This window comes from Trichophyton benhamiae (genome assembly GCF_000151125.1).
Source record: "Trichophyton benhamiae CBS 112371 chromosome Unknown contig01989.5, whole genome shotgun sequence".
NCBI classification, from domain to species: Eukaryota; Fungi; Ascomycota; class Eurotiomycetes; order Onygenales; family Arthrodermataceae; genus Trichophyton; species Trichophyton benhamiae.
In genome coordinates, this window is record NW_003315112.1 from 1,823,128 (window position 1) to 1,838,741 (window position 15,614).

At 49.8% G+C, this 15,614-nt stretch overlaps 6 protein-coding genes across 6 annotated transcripts; 3 read left to right on the top strand and 3 right to left on the bottom strand.

Moving 5' to 3' along the window:
* Positions 1–1,756: 1,756 nt before the first annotated feature.
* ARB_05336 (uncharacterized protein) lies at positions 1,757–2,118 on the bottom strand (the record flags this gene model as incomplete). The annotated part of the gene is made up of 2 exons (XM_003016996.1): positions 1,757–1,933; positions 2,074–2,118. 2 exons carry the CDS (start codon positions 2,116–2,118, stop codon positions 1,757–1,759), a joined length of 222 nt encoding a protein of 73 aa, XP_003017042.1.
* A 601-nt stretch (positions 2,119–2,719) lies between these two features.
* ARB_05337 (uncharacterized protein) lies at positions 2,720–3,333 on the top strand (the record flags this gene model as incomplete). Its single annotated transcript, XM_003016997.1, has 2 exons — positions 2,720–2,892; positions 3,012–3,333. The coding sequence occupies 2 exons, from the start codon at positions 2,720–2,722 to the stop codon at positions 3,331–3,333; spliced, it is 495 nt and encodes a 164-aa protein (XP_003017043.1).
* Positions 3,334–3,850: 517 nt separating this feature from the next.
* Positions 3,851–5,881, top strand: ARB_05338 (uncharacterized protein; the record flags this gene model as incomplete). Its single annotated transcript, XM_003016998.1, has 1 exon — positions 3,851–5,881. One exon carries the CDS (start codon positions 3,851–3,853, stop codon positions 5,879–5,881), a length of 2,031 nt encoding a protein of 676 aa, XP_003017044.1.
* Positions 5,882–5,958: 77 nt separating this feature from the next.
* ARB_05339 (uncharacterized protein) lies at positions 5,959–6,888 on the bottom strand (the record flags this gene model as incomplete). The annotated part of the gene is made up of 1 exon (XM_003016999.1): positions 5,959–6,888. One exon carries the CDS (start codon positions 6,886–6,888, stop codon positions 5,959–5,961), a length of 930 nt encoding a protein of 309 aa, XP_003017045.1.
* Positions 6,889–7,240: 352 nt separating this feature from the next.
* On the top strand, positions 7,241–9,590 carry ARB_05340 (uncharacterized protein; the record flags this gene model as incomplete). Its single annotated transcript, XM_003017000.1, has 3 exons — positions 7,241–7,483; positions 7,540–8,667; positions 8,721–9,590. The coding sequence occupies 3 exons, from the start codon at positions 7,241–7,243 to the stop codon at positions 9,588–9,590; spliced, it is 2,241 nt and encodes a 746-aa protein (XP_003017046.1).
* Positions 9,591–10,069: 479 nt separating this feature from the next.
* Positions 10,070–12,532, bottom strand: ARB_05341 (CP2 transcription factor, putative; the record flags this gene model as incomplete). The annotated part of the gene is made up of 5 exons (XM_003017001.1): positions 10,070–10,377; positions 10,439–11,451; positions 11,523–12,035; positions 12,135–12,268; positions 12,443–12,532. 5 exons carry the CDS (start codon positions 12,530–12,532, stop codon positions 10,070–10,072), a joined length of 2,058 nt encoding a protein of 685 aa, XP_003017047.1.
* Between the last annotated feature and the right edge of the window lie 3,082 nt (positions 12,533–15,614).

Consider the following 15,614-nt stretch of genomic DNA (forward strand, 5'->3'; position numbering starts at 1 on the left):
GCCGTCTTACATACATTTTCATAGTTGAGCTGCCTCATCCAATTGATATGGTCCATGGGGGTGTTCAGATCACTTTCAGCTCGTTTTCAAGTCAATCAAACTTTCCGACTTTCATTTCTCTCTTCTTCACCCTGCTGCAGTCTATGTGCAGTGTGACAAAGAGAAAATTTCATCACCAGGGCCGGATGATTGATCCCTTCCAATAATTTTAGTCATGGTTAAGTTAAAAACTTTAGTGCCCGTTTTCCCGCTAACGGGCCGGCGAAAAGAAACCAAGCGATACTAACCAATGTCCCCGAGCTACGGTGATTGAACTTTTTTTTCACCCTCTTCTTGCCTATGCACTGGATCATGCAATTGATTGCCTCATCCTTCTCTCGCTTGGAAAAACCAGATTTTGATGTGGCAAAAGAGGAGAAATTCTGACTCCCCCTGTCAAGGAGGCTAGAAGTTTCGTGTGCCTTCCTTGAGCCAGATTGCCCCCCCCCCCCCCCCCCGCGTTCTCAACTGTCTTGACCCTCTTAGAGAATGTGCCCGGTTGTACAAGCCATGGAATGCATGAATCTCAGCTGATCGGATGATGCGGCGTCGATGAACCTAACCAGGCAATTCTAACCCTTCTACCCTCCTCTTCAGGCCTTGCATTAACTACACTAGGACACGCAAACTTGAACACACGGCTTGTGAAAAAGGCAGGCGAGATGGCCCCCCATTCTGTCTTGGACAGGATGGCTCGGGTAAAACGGTTCAGCCTGGGTGAATGACATGGATGATGATGACACCAAGCTGGATTTCTCCAGACGGTCTGACGTGGCAACCTCTGGAGTGATCTGACATTGTCTCCATAATGATCATGATCATGATGATTATAATGATTATGAAGTAATATCAGCTTAGTAAAAGCGACAAGGCCCTATCAAACGATTTCGCCTCGAGTCCCTAGGACAGTGAGGAACGCATCCGAGTTTCACAATGGGAACATTCACCAAGTGATTCCCTGCAAACTAACACATATACGGAGGAATGAAATACCCTAGTTAGGCTATGCTGTCGTTGGCGAGGTCAGTGCCATCGGTATCACAGCACGAAGCACACCACAGCACCATCTACCCTACCTAAGAATCAAGCAGGGATCTTATATGGCCCTCATCCGGCATTTTCTCCCAACCTGTTCGTTTCTGATTGATATCAAGAACCTGACTCTGTCATCTACCATCTTTTGATGGGAAAAGGGTGCAGAACCAAGTATAGCAAATGGGCAGCTACATTCACAGCAGCATGAACGTTGAAATTGAATTTTGGATGCACCGGCCAGCGGATCCATCGCGCTGGGTCGAGGTTACTCAGCTGATCTGAACACGGACTAGCGGAAGCTTGCGCTGCATAAAGTGTCCGAAGGGCAAATCAGACGGGGGGGGAGACACAAGAAAACAACGATCTCCCCCGGAACGCATCTTACATCCCTGACAAACAAGGAGACTGCAGTTTGCAGAGACTTAGTGTTCAAAAGCAAAGAAAGCAAGCGAAAAAAGAAAAAAAAAAAAAAAAAAAAAAAAATTCATGCAATGCAACCAGCTGCACGGCCGGAGCGAACCTTGGGAGGGAACCGTGCCTGATCAATGCTGGCCCACTACCTGCAGCTGTCAGTTGTTTTCTTTTTCTTTTTTTGTCTTTTCTGCTCTTATACTTCGGGCTACAATGAAGACTGAGACAGAGCAAGGCTGATGATCCCTGAGCTGTCAACTGTCAAGCTCGGTCAGCTTCGTTTCTTTTTCCTGTTGGTTCCCTCTCTGTTTACATTTCCGCCTCCTTCTTGCCTCCACACCCATCTGACTTTGAAGGCGTTTGAGTTTGTGTCCTGTTCGAGTTCACTTTCGTTCTCGCTTAGCTTGCTGTCTATTGATGTTGATATTGATGTCGAAGTTGAAGTCTGCTACATGCATGATTCCAACTGCATTGATTTTTTTCTCACCTAACCAACTGTAGCTCAAAAGCACATTTTTTTTTTTCTTTTTTTGACAGTTCAACCCTCCTGTCTGCAGGGTGAATGAGGCTGCCTGCCTACCTACTTACCTCCTTTACCTTCCCTGGCTGTTCTCCCTGGCTGCTGAGGACCATCGTATCCAACGGCTAAGCAGGGTCTAGTTGTTGTCTTTGTCCACGCAGATCGGGCACTTTTGGCTTTCCCTTGACTATCTCTCTGTCTGCTACGCCGCAGGAAGGGCCTCCAGCTTGTCAATGGTCTAGCAGTCTACCTGTTGACGTGGCTAGTCTGCTTTGCTCAACCATGGAAAGGCTGTGGACTGAATAATGAGTCAGGCATCACCACTTCTCCCTCCGCCAACTACTGCATCCTGCACCTCTAGCACTTCCACTACAACTTCTTTAGCTAGCTGCCCACTGACGGCATCTAACTACTATCTGCATCAATTGCATGAGGCTTAAGCTCTCCACTTTCCACCTAGCTTGCCTACCCATGTCTTCTGCCTCACTTCTACCTAAGAGCCTCTATGCACGCTGCCTGACTGCGCCCCGTCTAGTCTAGCAATCACCATGGCTATCCATCGACGAGGCCTGTCTACCAGGTCTACCAAGCAACCATGCTCCTGTCTACGGCGCATCGCCCCCTTATCCTTGTCCCCTGACGTCTAGCGTCTTACCTAAGCAGTAACTCGCTAGTTACCTCGGCACCCCATATCAAGGAAGAGCTCCACGTGACATGACGTCAGCATCTGCAGCAAAAGAAGGCGAGGGGGAAGAGAGGAGCATCGAAGCATTCAGGAAGACATCTATCAACAGCAACATCTATCTGCCTATCCAAACTGTCTATCAAAATAAAGACCTATCTTCCAAGCTTTCTAAGAACACACTCCTAGAAGAGCCATCTATCAGGTGATCATCATGCTGCAACTTCGCCTCCTACGACCAAGTCTAGGAAGTCTGTCACTACTACCAAGTCTAAGACTACGTCCGACTGCTGGAACAACGAGACAGGCCAGCAGTAACACTAGCGACGGCATCAACACCGACCGAGGCGAGTACTCCAAGACAGGCGGGGATAGCGAGGTTGCTTCCCAACGAAGCGCCTACGACATCTGCTACCGCGACCCTGCCGACGTCCGGACAGCCTCTGACCGCGAGGAAGAAGCCAACGGCCACCGCGACCGGCGCCCGCTGGAGGTCAGCCCGGCCAACAGGGAGGTCTCCCGCTTCACCGACGAAGGAGGAGGGCAGCACGACGAAGAAATCCGGCCGAGCAGGAGGGTGTCGCCGCGCAAGGGCAAGCGGGTGGACTACGGAGGAGCAGACATTAGCAGCCATCCCAGCAAATAATCCAACTATCTCCTCTGTACTTTTTTCCATATTCTTTACTACTCTTTGTTGTCAAGTATCTGCCATCTACAACTTCTTAATACTGCTGCTTGCTTCTATGCCTCTATACTTTCACTACCTTGACTTTTAGGGCTTAGGGCTAGGGCTTTCCCCTGTATTACTAATTTCCCCGTGCTGACTAAGATCACGCAATCCCCTGTTGAAATTTACAAAGCAGGAAAGCGCGCAGTTGGCCGAAAGCGGCAGGAGCAGTACGGCGTAACAGTGAGTAAAAACAGCTGAAGATGGCGTGATAGAAAGGGGGGAAAAAAAAGGGCGCTTAGCAGCAGAGATGAGATGAGATAAGATGAGATAGATAAGGGGGAGGACTTCACTTCCTCCTCTTTACCTCACTCTTGACTCTCTCTCACTCTGCTGCTACCCCTTACTTTCTGCACTCTCTTGCTCTTCACTCTTTCTACCATATTACCCCTGGCTGCGACTGTTGCCACCACTGCCACCACCACTGCGGCCTCCTATGACCTCTGCTATGGCCTCTACTATGCCATCTACCAGACTCGGGGCTGGTAGCCTCGCGCTGGGCTTCCTCGGCGAGAGACAGAAGCTCAAGAGAAAGAGAAGCGACAAGGAAAGAGACAGGGCAGCCAGAGTGATCGTACCGGTCAGGGCTCTGGGCTGTGTCCGGGCGAGTCTCGAGCAGGCCGCCTTGCTCTCCCTACCACTGGTGGTGCATCTAGTAGGAGAGGATGATGACAGTGTCGAAGACAGTGATGCCTGCATCGAGATGGCAGCAGAGCTGGGTGTGACCCTGATAAGCTGCCAGGAGGGAGACGAAAAGAAGACGACGGCATTGGCGGTGCAGGTTGCTCCGTCAATGGTGCTTCACAAGGATGCAGCAAAGATACCAGCGGAAGAAGATGCAGTCTATGACTTGCCGCAGACAACAGGGGGAGAACTCAAGACCAGTAACAAGTACGAGTATCACGGGCCTTCGGATGCTGTCTCCGTGGTAGCTGTCTTTGGCCATGCTGCTGCCAGTGATGCTCTCAGGACGACAGGACTGTTGGTGGTCAAGACCTGGCCGGCGGGGGCAGACGAAATGGCGAAGGTCCTTCCAGAGACAATCAAGACCGTGGGGGTCCTTGGAGGCCAGCAGGAGTCGCTATTCAGACAAATGCTCCCTCTCGGCCTTAGAGTGGCCCTGGTAAGCCTGACCAGCAGGACTCTTGGTGACTTTACCGGAAGCGAGGTTGAACAACAAAAGACCGTCGAGAAGGAGAAAATAGACATAGCCGAAGAAGAACAAGAAGAAGAAGACAAGGTAACTGTTGAAGATGTTACTAAGGGGCTTCTCTTCAAGGAGGCTCTTGGGGCAAAAACGACCTTACCAAAACTCCCAGCAAAGACCTACGCTGTCACCGTCAAGGAGAACCGCAGGCTCACTCCAACACACTACCACCGTCATATTTTCCATCTGGAGCTAGACCTGGGTGACTCTGGCTTGACATACGAGATAGGAGAGGCCCTAGGAGTACATCCCGAGAACTCTTCTCAAAATGTGCAGGAGTTTGCTGCCGCTTATCCCTTAGATCTGGATGAGATAGTCAGTTACCGGACAGAAGAAGGCAGGCAGACGCAGACGACCTACCAGGCACTCAGAAGGCTCGACCTTTGGGGTCGGCCGCCCAAGAAATTCTACCTCGACCTTAGCGAACATGCTACCGACCCCAAGGAGAAGGAGAGACTTGCTCACCTTGCATCTCCGGCGGGCAAAGACGAGTTCAAGCAGCGTTCAGATGTTGACATGTTGACGTACGAAGACATCCTCCTGGAGTTCCCCTCGGCCAGACCTACATTCACCAGTTTAGCCGCCATGGTAGGCCCCGTCAAGCGACGAGAGTACTCCATTGCTTCCTGTCAACGCCTAGCACCCTCCATCGTGGCCCTCATGGTCGTCGTCGTGGGCTGGACAGACGGACGTGGCAGAGCTCGCTCAGGTCATGCATCTACCTACCTCTCCAGACTGTCCCCCGGTGCCCCCCTGACGGTCAGCGTTAAGCCCAGCGTCATGAAACTCCCTACCGACCCCATGGCACCGCTCATCATGGCTGGACTGGGCACCGGGCTCGCTCCCTTCCGCGCATTTGTCCAGCACCGAGCCCTGGAGAAGGCTCTGGGCAAGGAAGTTGGTCCTGTGCTGCTGTATATCGGAGCCCGTCACCAGCGAGAAGAATACTGCTACGGCGAAGAGTGGGAGGCCTACGCTGCCTCGGGCGTCATCACTCTGCTTTCGACCGCCTTTTCACGAGACCAGCTACACAAAGTCTACATCCAAGACCGCATGAGACAGACCCTTCCCCAGATAGCCGATGCGTACCTCGCTAAGCACGGCTCATTCTACCTGTGTGGGCCGACGTGGCCTGTTCCCGACGTTACCGCCGTCCTTGAGGAAGCGGTAGCGTCTCTTTCCACAGACACCAAAATAGACACCCGCGCTGAGATGGACCGGCTTAAGGACCAGCACCGCTTCGTCCTGGAGGTCTACTAAACCCACTTTCGGATAATTAGTAATTTTTTTAATACTTTTCTTCAAAAATTAGAATGATTTTTTTTTTTTTTTCTTGTTCATGTCTTTTTGGTCTTCCCGAATGCTCCCCCTTTAGCTCGCCGTAGTTCTAGTGCCCGCTTATATGGCGGTGCCGTCGGCTTCTGCACCGGATCCAGACTCACATGGTCTTCCGGCAATTCATAAGACGCATCTGCGTCCCAACCGCTCACATCTCCACACGCCACGAAGCGCGCCATATACCGTTCCGTAGACGTAGTGCCCGTAATAGCGCGCTGCGGGCTCCCCTTGTAGTCTCGACACACCACGAATGCCTCAAGACTGCTCGCCCGGCTGCTCCTGGGTTTTGCAACAACCACTCGTCCAAACACGCTCTTGAGCTGTGCATATAACACATCCACGTCCCGCCCTCTAAAGATCTTCGCTACAAACGTCCCACCAGGCCGGAGTATTCCCATGGCCAGGTTCAGCGCCGCATACAGCAACTGACTCTGCACATATATGTCCAGATCGTGCAGGCCAGTAACGTCGGGCGCTCCATCGGACAGTACCAGGTCGACTTTCTCCTCCTCTCCTTCATCGTTGAGGGCATTTAGGAGCAATGGCACCGTGCTCGGATGCGTGATATCAGCCTGTAAAGTGGTGATGCCCTCCAGCGGCGCCATGGGCTGTAAATCCACTGAAACAATCTTCACATCTCTCCGCGGCCGCACCTCCTCGGCGACATCCCCCGTGCCTCCTCTGTCCAGCTCGTATTGTCTCCTACCGAATGACTCTCCGCGGATTAGCACACGGCTGAGCACCTGGCTCCAGCTGCCTGGTGCAGCGCATAGGTCGACCACACGCCGCACGCTATCGGGGTCAGAGTGGGCGAATAAGTCGAATTCCTCGTCAAGGTGGATGAGTTTGAAGGCTGAGCGGGCGCGCCAGTTTTGTTCTTTGGCCAGACGGTAATAGGCGTCACGCTTGTCCTTGGAGGATTTCCCCATAGCGGGCCGTCACCATAAGCTACGTGCTGTCAGTGCTTCGTTGGGTATTCAACCGCCGTCGTCGTAGGCGACTGTGATAGATTTCTATCTTATCTCTCGTTCAAATATGGGTTGTTGCGAATTGTGATATGGAAGATGATTGGTCGGCGAGGTAAAATGCCCTCCACGACCCGATTAGGCTTAGACCAATGGGAGGTCTTGATGACTAATAAAGATTTAGAGTTTCTCTTGCAGATAAGATAAGATGTCTTGGCATTGACTTTTTTTTCCCCTTCTCTTTTATCGACAACGACGTGGGCGATAAACAATAGCTAGCTACATACATTAACAGCATCGGGTCATTAATGCTGCCATGGCAAACAAAAAAAGGCAGACGAAACCCGCGGAACCGCCGAAGAAGCGACTCAAGACCAACAATTCCGATAAAAGCAACGGTACCGCTCTGACAGAAGAAGTTACCAACATCAATGCGTTGAACTGGCAGACCGTGCAGCCTCCTGATATTCTTGAGGATGCAGAGGGTTTCTACGGCCTTGAGGAGATAGAAGGAGTGGATATTATTAGGCCTGCGGATGGGGAGCAGTTGAAGTTTTTGGTCAGTCATTACGGTCCTTGGTGAGAAATGGCGTGGTATGCTAATGTTAGATGTAGGCTGCAAAGAGCAGTATTAAGACCGGCGACAACGAGGAATTGGATGATGATGACGATGGAGAAGAGTGGGAGGGTTTCAGTGATGAGGTCAAGCAACAGCCTGAGCCAGAACAACTGCCATCCAAATCAACGGAAAATAAGAAAAAGAAAGATAAGAAGGAGAGAGAAAAGCCTAGGCAAGAGAAAGACAATGCTAAGGTCCAATCGATACCCTTCAGCGTTCTGAATGAAGCCAACGAAGAGGCTGACATCGATGTTTCAGCCTGGGATTCCCTTGATCTACGTCCAGAGCTCCAAACAAGCCTCTCCCGCCTCAGGTTCGCCCAACCAACTCCCATTCAAAAGGCAACCATACCCGAAATTCTGGGCGGACGGGATGTTATTGGTAAAGCAGCCACGGGTTCGGGTAAAACGCTTGCTTTTGGCCTGCCAATATTACAGTGTTTGCTAAACAGACAAGAACAACGCCCTTCCACCTCATTAGCTTTATCGAAGTCCGGTGATAAAAAGCCAATAGCGCTCATCCTCTCGCCTACCCGCGAATTAGCACATCAGCTCGTCAAGCATCTGAAAGAAGTTACCAGCTCCGCTCCTAACGTTGATGCATACATCGCCTCCGTTACAGGTGGGCTATCCGTGCATAAGCAACAACGCCAGCTCGCTGAAGCAGACATCATAGTCGGAACCCCTGGCCGGCTTTGGGACATGGTTAGCTCCACTCCTCAGATCCTCACCAAGTTGCGGTCCATCAAATTCCTTGTCGTCGATGAAGCAGACCGGCTACTTAGCGAGGGCCATTTCAAGGAAGTTGGGGAGTTACTTTCCGCTCTTGACAAGACGAGGACATCTGATGAAGATGTTGACGAAGCCCCCGAAGAGGAAGAAGAGCCGGCTGGCAGACAAACATTAGTCTTTTCTGCGACATTTCAAAAGGGGTTACAGCAGAAACTCGTGAAAAGAGATCATTCATTCCATGATAATCTTCTGGATAAAAAGGAGTCGATGGAGTATCTTCTCAAGAAACTCCGGTTTAGGGATGAGAAGCCTCGTTTTATCGATGTCAATCCTGTCTCACAGATGGCAGATAACCTCAAAGAGGGTATAATTGAGTGCTCTGCCATGGAGAAGGTGACTTTAACCCCAAATATTATTTTAAAGATCGTCATGCTAACGTTCATCAGGATCTTTACCTCTATTCAGTGCTGCTCTTCTATCCAAAACACCGCACCCTAGTCTTTACTAACTCTATCTCCTCCGTGAGGAGACTAACTCACTTCCTCCAAAACCTCAACCTCCCTGCCCTCTCCCTGCATTCTTCCATGGCCCAAAAAGCGCGCCTTAGGGCGGTTGAACGTTTCTCTTCCTCTACAGCTGACCCTTCCCCCATCCTCATTGCCACTGACGTTGCTGCCAGAGGCCTAGATATGCAAGGCATCGACCTAGTGATCCACTACCACGTCCCCCGTACGGCAGATACTTATATCCATCGATCTGGCCGCACCGCCCGCGCCTCAGCATCCGGAAAATCGATCCTAATATGTGCCCCTGAGGAAACCGCAGGCGTAACCCGCCTCGTCGCCAAAGTTCACCACACACAAAAACGCAAGACTTCGTCCAAGGACGTTCAGCTACACTCCATCCACCTTGACCGCGGAATCGTAACCCGTCTTCGCCCACGCGCAAACCTCTCCAAAAAGATAACAGAATCCGCTCTCGCCAAAGAGAAAATCTCTTCCGAGGCGGACTGGTTACGATCTGCCGCCGAAGACCTGGGCGTAGACTACGACAGCGAAGAATTCGCTGAGCAAGAGTCAAAGAGTCGTGGTCGAGGCAGAGGTGGCGGGCGCCAGGCTAAGGAAAGACAGGCAAGCAATGTGTCCAAGGCGGAGATGGCGAGGCTACGTGCTGAACTACGTGATCTTCTTTCCAAACGGGTCAACCTGGGTGTCAGCGAGCGCTACCTTACGTCCGGCAGAGTAGATATTGATGCTTTACTGAAAAGCGAGGGGAACCCAGCGTTCTTGGGACATGTCGAGAAACTAGATTTTTAATCAGACTTCTTCTCGAATAGCAGCATATTGTATATGGCCTCCATTTGTTTTTTTATATTCGCCGCCGTAGTTACCTGGCGGCTTTTCCTCCGTAAGCGGTATTAAATGAAAATTACGCTCACTGAACAATATTACATACAACAGCCGCCGAAATAGGTGTAAATATCAATTAGTCATCAATACCATGTGTTTTCCGTTAACCGTCCGTCCCTGAACTTCCAACATAAAACCATCGAAACCATTTTCTCTTCGTTCTGAGGCAGCCCGAGGACCGTCCAAGAGAAAGCCTGGGGTTGTCTCCAGCCCTGAACAGAAGTCGACGACACCGCCATGCATCATCATGCGTAGACTCGACATTAACGACTCTATAATATAAACGCTTATGCATTCCATAGCCACCATCGCTTTCCCAGCTTTTACCGATCCAACAACTATCTACGTTGCAAATTGTTTCTAAATGCTAACAGACAAAATCATACCTATAGCTCCTGCGCTGTGTCCGAATCAAAATCCATATTAACGTCCAAAGGCTCTTCATGCACTTCCAGAAAATCGAACAATACTCCTTTTCCCTCCGGCAGTGCTTGCACTGCGAGGTCATCAGCAACAACACTCAGCCCATCCTCGTGGATCAACAGAGTGTGTACCTTGCCCGTCGTCTTGAATTTCCACTTCTTCACCAGGGCGTCGGTGAAGGCTTTCGCTGTTAGCTGCTGGATATATATTGCGTGAAAGTAACCTTCATTCCCTCTGTTATTTTGCCGTCGTTGCACATAAAAACAATATTCTAAAGAAAATGTAAGTATGAAAGCTAGCAAAAGTCATACATTGAGGTAAGGTATATTTACTTGGATCTTTTATTGAAGCTTTGCTCTCCGTTTCGGCGTCTGGCCCAAGGGCATCAGCACTAGTCCGTCGTGTATCCATCTCCAAGGGGAACAGGTCCATGTCATCTTGAGGCTCTCCCCTAAGATTAAGGATGCTGACTTCCCGCCTGGACATAGTCTTATCCGTCAACCGCTTCAGCTCCATACGAAGATCATCCTCAAAGGGCCCTTTCATTGCAAGGTCCTGGCCATATGACCATGGGATTTTGGAGCATTTCCGTGTCTTTGTCGTGGACTCGTTTCCAGTGATCAATCCAGACCCATTGCACCTTTTTCGCTTGCCACCATTGGAAGTTCCCAGTGTAGCTTCGGAGATCTGTTCCTTCACCTGTTGAATAAGTTTTTTCACATGGATAAGGTCATTTGAAAGCTTCCTCTCCGCCCCATGATCTCGAAATAGCTTGACTTTACAGTAGCTAATTTCAGAGTAGTTTGACGCTCCAGGCATCTCGTGAGACGATGAAATCGCCTCCGTCTTTGCACAGAGTCTGAGGGGAACTCCCTTCACTCCCTTGGAATAACTAAAACTCGTCGACACAAAGTTGAATCGAACATATATGGCGCAGTCTCGCCGATTATTAATCTGATGAGGCGTCCATATTACCGAAAATCCGTCGAGGCTGTTATGTTCTAGTTGAACTTGCCGATACCGAGGCTGCAAATCTTCACCCTGGCTGTGTGGTACATATTCAACTGCCAGCAGTGTGCTCTCACTCTGATAAGCCCTGTTGGCACCACGGCCCTCTTGCCATAATTTCCAATAGCTCGCCGGCTTTAAACGTTGTTTCTCGTCGTCAAAAGTTATCCGTACCGTGGTACGATACTTTGTAGGATAATGACCACCAACGTCCGAGACACCGGCATCAGATATGGTCAATGTGTATATCTGGCCTTTGTTAAGGTAGGTTATGGGTATATCATCTGGACCCTGCACCATGGCAGTGGCTGCATGCAATGTGGAGTGGAACCGGAAACTAGACAAAATACCCCAGAGTTAGCGCGCTAAGTTACCATATTCTGCCGGGCATTGGAAGGAGCTACTCACTCATCACCAAAGTCAGAATTCCTTGGGGAACCTGCTGACTCTCTATGACCATTAGCCGTCACACCAGCTGCGTCACGGCCAAGGTGCAGACCATTCGGTACGTTGCTCAAGGTACTGAGGTCCGGCATGCCGTGAAGAAGGGTGGCAGGTGCATTGATATTGCGCTGTTCAATCTCACCCGCCGAGAGGCCCGTTTCAAACGACACCGGCATTTGTGGCAAAGCAGCCGCCGAGTCCACGGCGGAGTGTGATAACAGAGACTGGTCCATAGACGAAGTGCAAGGTATCGTATTTGAATCCACAGCATCAAATGTTACTGGCTGGGTTAAAAGATCAATGGAGCGATTTTTATCAGTCAATACTTCTTCAGGGGTCTTGCAGGGGTTGCATGACGGGGATATATTGGTAAATGTCGAGAAAGGGACGTCGTCGGGGTACACAAGTGGCTGTGTGAGGGCCAACTGGTCAAGCTGGACTTTTAATGCGGGATTATATAAATTAGAGCCGTCCGGTCTGCGTCAGGAGCCTTATTAGCCCGTCACCAACATACGCTAGGGATGACCTGAGATGATGAAAGGGGCCGCTGTCTTGTAGCGAGTCCATGCGACTAACCTCTGACATGGTAGTTGTTTGAGGGAGGGACTTGGTATAAATGCTTTTGAGTTCTTTGAGTCACCAGCTTTGAAATTGGCGCTTGCGTTGGGATATTTCTGTCTAAAGTGAGTGTATAGTGCCTCGTCTGGCTTCTGTGAACTTCTTCTATGGTCATATCGGCGGCTAGTTAATTAACCTATCATGCAACAGACATTCAGTGGGAGGCCAACAGCCCTTTCATAAGTACGTACCGACTCCTTAACATGATGCAGGCGTATGTTGAATAACCCCTAGATATTGCTCAAGTTTATTCAGGCGTGAGGTACTTGGTCAAGATCCACGAAGAAGTTCGAGATCGATTTAAATGCCATATCCCATGCATATATATAGTGGGACAGGCCGCTAGCAGTTCCCATGGCAGCTGAACCTAAGAATCTATATAATCAACGTATGACGGAATGTATATTTCCTTCGTTCTTCTCCAGAACGCTAGTTAGCTATTATCTATCCGATCCCAAGCCAACTGCTCCGCAAATGGTTACATCCATGCAACTGATCCACAGAGACAAAGCATATCAGAGAACAGATCTGCACCGGGTGCAGAAACATTGCGTCACTAAATAGGGCTCCGAACGCCCATTTGTCACTTTTGAACGGAGTAGACCGTTTGTATCTCATGGGAGGACCATGTAGACGTGCTGAGCTAAACCGAGACGCGGCCAGCAACCCCTTGCAATAGGGTGAATCCGAAGTTTGATACAGTGAACTTTCCCCTTAGTTAATAATGAGCTGCATCATTTAGTTGCTTGTCCTACGGATCTTGCTTCCAAAAGAGACCAAACGTCATTTGGCAGATACTCGATGTTGGCTGTACCTTCGTCCCCACGGTACCCGCATCTTAACACCAGCTACAAGCCATCCATTCTAGGAGAAAGGTACATGAAAAGGAAAAAGAAAAGAAAAGATAAAATAGGCGAGGACGAATATATAAATCTCGCAAGGTCCATGCATAGGTAGAAGCTATCGGGTATTGAGATCAAAATAACGCTTAACCAGGCCGATTTAGCTCTAATACAACATCGCGTGTCGCCTGTAGTCGTATCTCCAGAGAGCTATGATCCGTAACACCCGAGGGAGCAGGGCATAAGGTTGTAGACAGGCTAGGAATGGGGCCAATCGGGAAACGAAGGACCCGCGTGTGTTTCGAGAAACAGGCTGCATGAAGTGCATAGAAGCGGATCAAGGTAGTCATAAATGGATCTTCGGCTCAGGAAAACACCTTGCACTTACTATGTGCAAGTATAGCTCCACGCTTCCCCTCAAGTCAAAATACATGCCGGGTTAGCCCTTGCCCAAGCTCCCTTGAACGGGTTACAACTTGATCCTCCTTATGACTTCTGTGTCTACTGCAGCGTTTTTTCCGTTCATATCAAGATCTTTGGACGCTATATTAAGGTTGATGTTGGATTTGTGCATAACGAGTTTCCTGATATAGGTCCCGATGGTATGTTTTTGCTGTGTCAGGTTACCAATGCTGTCTTGGTTCAAACAATATGCACGCGTAAGCTGGCGCATAATAAGCCTTCCAATCACTATCACATGGAGCCGTCTTCCAGCTAGACGTTTTCGAGCACCAAATGCCGTCGCTGTAAGTAACAAAGTTAGGTCGGTGACTATCCCCACATAGACCTAGAACAGTCAAGGTATCCTGGAATCTAGGAACTACGAGAGCTGAAGAGCTGAGGTGATTTTCTGTCTTTTGCCCCTTGTTTTCAAACGGCAAGAGAATGCCACGTTCGATTGTAGAACCCTTTTAGGCCAGGATATCTTTCTTGATAACGTCACAAGCGGTTCAGCTTCAGTTTGACTGGTTTTAAGGTTGAAGAATCAGCCTTGTACAGGGGTTGCCAGTTAATTAAATAATACCAACTGGTCTGTTGATACCAAAGGGTGTGTAGTACGATGTAAACAAATGGTTCGCGCCAAACCCAGCAACCAGAGACCTCATGAACCGACAATACAAACATCGCACGCCAGTGGAATAGCCTTCTCGCAAGAGGAACTAATTATTAGCCTCGGCGTTCAATACACTTAGGGCTTCAGTTTCTGGGTCTCTCATCGAGCTACATGGCCTGCTCCCTTGCCGGCCCCAGCCCGAATGTGGGCATATCGGAGCTCCAGTCCGCAACTCTGCTAGACGTGAAATTGGGACAGGGATCCTCGGCCACACTCTCTGGCTTCTGACTGGGTGAGGGGTTTGAGAACTGAACCAGAATCTTGGCTGGAGGCTGTCAGCAAGAAAACCCACAGTGGAGGGCCAGTGATGACCGGGGCCACTGGAGCCAGGGGTAATCAGTACAGTAGTTCGAGTTGGATATCGTGGGTGTGCAGTGATCCGGGATAAGGGCTGGTGAAATAGCAACCGCTCCCGGACCCCATCATGGTCTTGACACTCGAGCAGCACAGAAGGGACTTAAAAGGCCGATGATCTCGAAGAGGGTACCGTAAAGTAGAGTATGTGGGATAAAGCAGGAAATGTCCGCCATTGGGCATGCATCATGACGTTCCATATCACTCAAGCCGGTGTTTGAAGTCAAGAAAAAAACCAACCTTGTCCAAGGCGGCCTCGGCTTGGCGGGGTTCCCATTACTAATAGCGTTCGTTCTTAGTAATGAAACAGGGGTTATGTAATAAAACGCGAACCACTCTCGGCTTTTCTCCACAAGCGCGCGCTAGGCTATTTTTGGCGTCAAAACTTGGCTCCCGGCTTGGCATCCGCCCTTCCTGCCCAAAGCTCCCGACGCGCCCCCCCGCATCCCACGTGTTGATGGCCAGTGCCTTCAAGATTCGCACGGCTCTTGAATCGCCCGAATCATCCTGGCAGCAAGACAATGAGCAGATATCAGTGGCAAACACTGCTTTCCCGAAATCTAGCATATGGAGCCTCAGAAATCTGCGTCTTCTTCTATGTTGTTTTTTATTAGTGGAGTTATTCATTCTAGACCTCTCCTAGGATGGCGCAGTTTGCGTGGAACAGGGCTACCCAAGAAGTATGACTTCATATGCGAATATTATTAAAGAGGAGGGGGAGTCGATTACTACCGATTTGGAATCCTCTATATGAGGAAGTAAACATCCCCATAATTATTACGTATGTATGACTTCATAGTGCTCTAGTATTCCTCTGTACCTTCACCCGTTTTCGTGAGCAAGTGTCCGCGCTTGTCAGGCCACTTTTACCTTCGAAACTCATAGGACATCAAAGGTGAACTCCTCTGGCAACAGTTATTGCCTCAATTTTGGATATAAAGAAGTCATGGAGAAAGCCAACAAGGATTGTTTTCAGACGCGGATAATGTAAACAACAATTCGCTGAGAACCAACATATTGTGAAACAATAGCCCTCAGCAACCCACAACAGCCCCACGCTACGCCTCACAATGCCTCAATACAGACAGGGACAGAATGTTTTATATAAGCCTGTGGGAGGTTCGTATC